The sequence below is a fragment of the Galeopterus variegatus genome, unplaced genomic scaffold (assembly GCF_000696425.1).
Source record: "Galeopterus variegatus unplaced genomic scaffold, G_variegatus-3.0.2 Scaffold1199, whole genome shotgun sequence".
NCBI classification, from domain to species: Eukaryota; Metazoa; Chordata; class Mammalia; order Dermoptera; family Cynocephalidae; genus Galeopterus; species Galeopterus variegatus.
The window spans coordinates 230846-237591 of NW_007727310.1; the positions used below are offsets into that span (position 1 = coordinate 230846).

Sequence of the window (6746 nt, forward strand, 5' to 3'; positions counted from 1 at the left end):
CCCGGGGCCTTGGTGTTATTAGCACCGCACTCTACCGAGTGAGCCACGGGCCGGCCCCAGTAAGGGGATTTTAACCCTTGACTTGGTATTGTCAGCACCACGCTCTCCCAAGTGAGCCAACTGGCCATCCCTATACAGGGATCTGAAGGCTGGCCCTGAGATCTCTTTCTTAACATTTTGTACTTCTTTGTTTTGTACTAAGTATTTCTTAAAAGCGAGGAGGCATGGTATGGAATTCATCTTTGTACAATTCACCTCTATATACCTCATAGTACCTGACACTTAGAACATGTTAAATATATATGCTGAATTGAATTAAGGAACCCCAATTTTCAAAAACATTAAAGATAGTAAGATAAATCAGTCAATTTTTTTAGGAGGGGAAAGATTAGAGCTCAGAAATTGCTCATTTGCTGCATGCTTTAAACTGCTCATACTAACATCTAACTAGATAAAAGGGAAAGGCACAGTCTTACCACTCTTCTTGAGAAGTTTTCCTTTTTGGGATCTATCCAGGTTTTCAAGAAACTGTTCAAAAACTTTCACATAAGGTGCTAGACCAGTCTTCTTATAATCTAAATTATGAAGATTGTACATTATAATTAGCATGTTGGCAGCAAGAACAACAGGAAAATATAATTTTAAATTTCTTGCAAGAATCTTCTAGCATAGTGCTGTCCAATAGAAATATGAGAAGCATATGTAATTTTAAATACTCTAGCAGTCGGACAGTAGTCTAGGTGAAATTAATTTTAATATTTTATTTAACTAATACCTAAAATATTATTTTAACATGAAAAATTGAGTACTGTACACGCTCTTACATACAAGTCTTTGAAATCTAGTCTGTACTTTATACTTAAAGTACGTCTCAGTTCAGGTGCTATATTATAATCAGAAATACTTGATCTATATTTAGATTTAAATGATAAAATATCCAGTTGAAAAAGTAGATTCACATACCCAAGTTCTTCAAACATACTTAAAAATCTTCTAATAATTTTATTATCAGTTTTAAAATTTAAGTTAATTAAAATTAAATGAAAAAATTTTCATTTCTTTAGTTATACTAGCCACATTTCAAGTGCTTAATAGCCACATCTAGCTACTGTATTGGACAGTGCTGCTCTAAAACATTCACCTGTATATATCTCTACTATGGTAGTTAAGCTTTCTAGTATTAGATCAACATAATCTATTACTATGTGTTAAGTCCCATTTAACATTCCTGTCTTTGGAAATTCTGGCTTCAATAATAAATAGTTTTACTAAAGGCAAAACTTTAAAAATGTGAAGCCAGACCATGCCTTCTGGAGACAATCATAAGTTTATAGTCAAACCACATTAAGTACAAGTATTCTTTGACTTATGAAGTAGTCTTAAAAATATATACAACAAGCTTGGCTGATTAGCTCAGTTGGTTAGAATGCCATGTTATAACACCAGGTACCAATGTCATGGGGTTGGATCCCCATACTGGCCAGCTGCTCAAAAAAAAGTACACAACAAAAATTTGAATATACAATTTTATTCATCCACTCAATTACACAATCTATAATTAATACCCAGCAGGGGAAAAATCTGATTGAGAACAAGAAAGGGGTTTAACACGAGATTTGAGTTTTAGTATTAAGTAATGTCTGCATGGAATTAAGTGTTCTCATAAGAAGAGTAAGAAAAACTATACTCTTTTTTTTTTTTCCGTCCTTTTTGAGACCGGCCGCACCGTGCTCAGCCAGTGAGCGCTGTAAGCGCACCGGTCATCCCAATATAGGATCCGAACCCGTGGCGGGAGCGCTGCTGTGCTCCCAGCGCCGCATTCTCCCGAGTGTGCCACGGGCTCGGCCCAAGAAAAACTATACTCTTAAAAAATATTTAGTAAATATTTTCTGACTTACTTGGGACTAGCAAAGAAAACTTGAGAGCATTAAGGATGGATATCTGAACTATGGTAATTATGATAATACTTTATAATTTTGTTCTAAACTTACATGTCATGAATTTTCATATAATGAATAAACTTATACCAAAGAAATAGCTTACTTTGGGATCAAAGTACACAGTACTTTGAACTTTTAATTCAAGAGTATAAGCTCCTTGGATGATGGTCTATATATTTGTTTCACCATTTAGAATACATAATAGGTGCTCAATACTTATTTAAAAAAATATTTACTGACTGCCTATTATATATTAAGTGCTATGCTAAATTTTAAAAAAGTATAAAAAGTTTATACTTTAAAAAAACTTTAAATCTTCCTTCTTCCATTAGTAGGAAGATTTAGAAATTCCTTAGCTCCTCCACATTCTTTAATATACAATTAAATCAACAGTTTAAATATATTCTTACCATAAAACTTATCAGGATCCATCAAAAAAACAAAGAACAAAAGTACTTCATATATAGTATGTATTAATAAATAGCTGTTGAATATAAGAGACTGAGATTCAGTCAACACCAATTATCAACACCAATTGACAATTTTATCTTACAGATCCTAGCATTTATTTTATTTTTTGGTAGCTGGTTGGTATGGGGATCCAATCCCCTGACCTTGGTGTTATCAACAGCATGCTCTAACCAACTGAGTACCAACTGAGTAACTGGCCAAACTGATCCCAGCATTTAGAAGTTGTTTAGTAAATTTCTGCTGAATCAAATTGGATTCAATAACACCACATGAAAATTGATAAAGGACAGAAACGTTGCTATAACATTATTCGTTACCAAGCTGGTTTCAGGGTAAACACTGACCCATTCTGGGCTGAATCCAAGGAGAATTAATTACTGGAGTGACAGACAGATACCTATATAAAAAGTTCATATTTAAGTGAAGCTTCAACATACTAGTGGAGCATCCCTAATCCGAAAATCCAAAATCTGAAATGCTCCAAAATCCAAAGCTTTCTGAGCACCAAAATGATGCTCAAAGGAAAAGCTCATTGGACCATCTTGTCTTTTTTTTTTTTTTTGTGACCGGTAAGGGGATCGCAACCCTTGGTGTGGTGTCGCCTGCACAGCGCTCAGCCAGTGAGCGCACAGGCCAGTCCTATATAGGATCTGAACCCGCGGCGGAAGTGTCGCTGCGCTCCCAGCGCTGCACTCTCCCGAGTGCGCCAAGGGGCCGGCCCTCATTGGACCATCTTGGATTTCAAATTTTTGGATTAGGGACGTTCAACTGGTATGTATTATGAAAATATTACAAAATTCGAAAAAATCCAAAGTCTGAAGTACTTCTGGTTCCAAGCATTTCAGATAAGGGATACTCAACCTGTATTGACCTACCTCTGGTTTTGTGTTTGATATCAGATTCAGCTTCATTCTCCTCTTTTCCCTCTTCATTAGTAGAAATGGCATCCAATTCATGGCAGATGGAGCTATAAGTAACAGAATAAGAGAATTTTTTTTTTTCCTTTTTTCTTTCTTCGTGACCGGTAACAGGATCACAACCCTTGGTGTCACGCCCGTACCACAACCGGCAACGGGATCGCAACCCTCAGTGTCGCGCCCGCACCGCGCTCAACCAGTGAGCCGACCAGTCTCTATATGGGATCCGAACCCTCGGCGGGAGCGCCGCAAATGCGCCACCGGGCCGGCCCAGAATAAGAGAATTTTAAAGTTGCTTCCAGGTAAACGTTAACCCAGTGTATGATAGCACATGAATCCCATGAGGTTTTCTGTGAAAAAAATTATGTGGTCAACTAAATTAGGGATATTCTAAAAACCATGATCTCTTCAAGTTTTCATGCGTATTATCATATTAAAGGCTGGGAAATCTTGTAGTAAGAAAACTTTTAACCTTTTTAAGTCAGCATTTACCAATCTTACTTGACTGTAAAATCTTTTTCTTGCATAACAGTAGCTGAAAAACTTGTATTATTCTATTAGAGCATCATCATTTAACTTTAAAACCAAGTATCTCCACAACAAAATAGGTATACTATTGACATGCAGCTACCTAAGAAGGGATCTAATCCAATCTACTTCCAATTCAGAAAAACAATCACAAACAAATACAGAGTGATCATTGATATGGAATGTACCTTATGGTTGGAACAGTAAATGGGTCAAACTGATCCACTTTCTGTAAATCAATAGGCACAGAAATGCGACCTGTAAGAGCCAAAAGTTAAAAACTGATGATTGTGTAATACAAATCATTATAGATTGTTTCCTACAAGGTATTTTTGGTTAAATTTTTTATCTAAGGCTTAGACTTATCTGTTAAGAACACTTAGAAATATAAATTAAAGTACTTTCACATTAGCTTTGCCTTTTATTTCCCCTAAAGAAACAACAAAAAAACAGGTGAGAAGATTTTAAGCTGTTTCCCAGTTGCTCTTATCTCAACTTCTATTTCTATATTTAGAAATAAAATATGTTTCTATTCCATATTTAAGTTCACAACAGACTCAAATTTAGTGAGTCCTGAAAATAGAACAAAATAGATGGAAATAGTTCATTACATTGGTTTGGTTTATTTGCAAAGATCAAAACAGACACCTATATATTAGACATCTTTAGAAAGTATTTTGGAAATAAAATAGACAATGTTATCCTGCCTTCTTATAATATCCATACCTGGTACACCACATAAAATTCATCACATTTCAAAAATGACACAAAGTAAAGAATCCCAGGTGAGTAACAAGTAAAATAATTAAGGGGATTGGCAATTGCTATTTGAAGATAGAGTAAAACAACTGCAGGTAATTAATATGAGAGGGAAAAGGATATAATCAAAATGTATGCATTTATGAATGAACATAATTATTTACCCAAACCTTGAATATTAGAATGAGGGGATACCTACTCAAGCTTTAGAATTAAGCTTAAAAGAAATAAGAAATATTAAACTCATTACCAAAAGAAGCTGAAAACGTAGCTGACAGGTTTGACATACCTTTATATATGTGTTACATATATGTATTATATATGTATATACATATTACATATGTATTATATATGTATATACATATATAATACATATAAAAATGTATGAGCTGCAGAATCATTGTAGAATATTGAAGGAAACTAGGCAGTTTGGAAGAATTAAATGTGTGCCAGTCACTTTTCTAAGTGTATACCTTCAGGATAACCCATTGAGGTAGATACTATTATTATCACCATTTTACAGATGAGAAAACTGAAGCACTCAAAGGTTAATTTGCCTAAGGTCCCATAGTAAGTGGCAGAGTTGGATTGTTGACACTAAAGAGGACAGCTATATACTTCTCTATTATGTCCCTTGATTGGATGGAGCAAAGCTTTATGCTAATATAGCCACTTTTATATCTACTTTAAAGTCAGTTTCAGTCCATTAAATTTTATGTAAGAGAAATGTGAAAGAGTAAAGCTAAAACTATTAAAAAAAAACTGAGGGAGGAAGCATATTGGAAAAGCAAAGAACTTTGAGTGTTAAGAACTGAACTCTGCTAGTGCTGACAAGACTTTGGACAAGTCACTTTAACCTCTTGGGCCATCGTTTCCTCATCTGTACAATGAGAGCTGTTGTCCCGTGATTTTGAAGGTCCTCTCCAACTCTAATTCTAATTCTAACTCCGAACTTCAGAAAACCAACTGAAAAACAGTTACATAATGGAAACTCATCTGGGAGCTACTTAACAATGTAAAAAAAATAAATTTGGTATTAGCTAGCAGAGCAAATCTTCAACCTTTAAAAATCAAAGACATTATATGAATTCACATCTAATGACCTGCTTGCTAAAACAAAAAATAACTCATTTTTCTTTTAGTTTTCCTTACTTTCTTTACATAGTACCTGTTTTAGGATGAACACTAAATGGGCTCTTCAGTAAATGATTGATTCCTTTGCTGACATTGATATCCAGCCGTGGAAAACAGTATTGGAGCATAATCTCCCACTCTATCCAAGGTCCACATTTGTCATTTTTGATGTTATTCTAAAAGCAAATGCAAGGCCAGCATGAGGATCAGTAGAGACTTTTGAGGATTTCTTTAAAGAAGGTTAAAAAATGATCTTCAACCATCTTTAACTGACTAAATAAAACAACTGACTAAATAAAACAATCAGAATTTAATTACGAATTGTATTATATTTGTAGTACAGATTTCAGTGATATATACCTGACACGTGCCAACTACATTCTTCAAATGCTCCCAACGTTGAAGTGAACTGTGTGACTTTTGGAAGTCTTGTTCAAGTACGTCATGAATTGGTGATGGATCATTAAGGAACATACTCATTTAGGGCATATCAATGAATAACTTAGTTTTCAGTATGTATTACTACAAGGATATCTGAAGCTTATAAATACTTAGAAAATATTTATTAATGTCCTCTAAACCACAAATGTTCAATTAAACATATATCCTTTAATAAATTCCCCTGTAAAAATATAGTGGTGATATACAGAAACAATGCCAAAATAACTATAAGGTGTAATGTAAAGGCTTTCCTCAGTCTGCACATATTTTGATTAAACGATTCACTATTCTTTAGCCATTAATTCTAGGACTAACTTCCAAAATGAAGAAACAGATTTATGAAATGGCCCCATTTCTTATTGTATTTCAGAATACAGACACAAATAGGAAGAAATACAGGATATATTTTGTGTAAAAAAGATTAAACTTAGGGCTGGCCCGGTGGCGCACTGCTGTAGTGCGCTGCTTGGGAAGCGCGGTGGCGCTCCCGCCAAGGGTTCGGATCCCACGTACAGACCGGCAGCTCACTGGCTGAGCGAGGGGCGGGAGCAACACC

General features: G+C 35.0%; 1 protein-coding gene across 1 annotated transcript in view; it reads right to left on the minus strand.

Moving 5' to 3' along the window:
- PRIM1 (primase, DNA, polypeptide 1 (49kDa)) overlaps positions 1-6746 on the minus strand; it is a 19277-nt gene that overhangs the window by 2532 nt on the left and 9999 nt on the right. The window contains exons 8-12 of the mRNA XM_008575497.1: positions 6110-6201; positions 5784-5925; positions 4045-4114; positions 3287-3378; positions 477-575 (exon numbers count right to left, since the gene is read on the minus strand). Of these exons, the coding sequence (XP_008573719.1) occupies positions 477-575; positions 3287-3378; positions 4045-4114; positions 5784-5925; positions 6110-6201 (495 nt within the window). The remainder of the gene's footprint in view (positions 1-476; positions 576-3286; positions 3379-4044; positions 4115-5783; positions 5926-6109; positions 6202-6746) is intronic.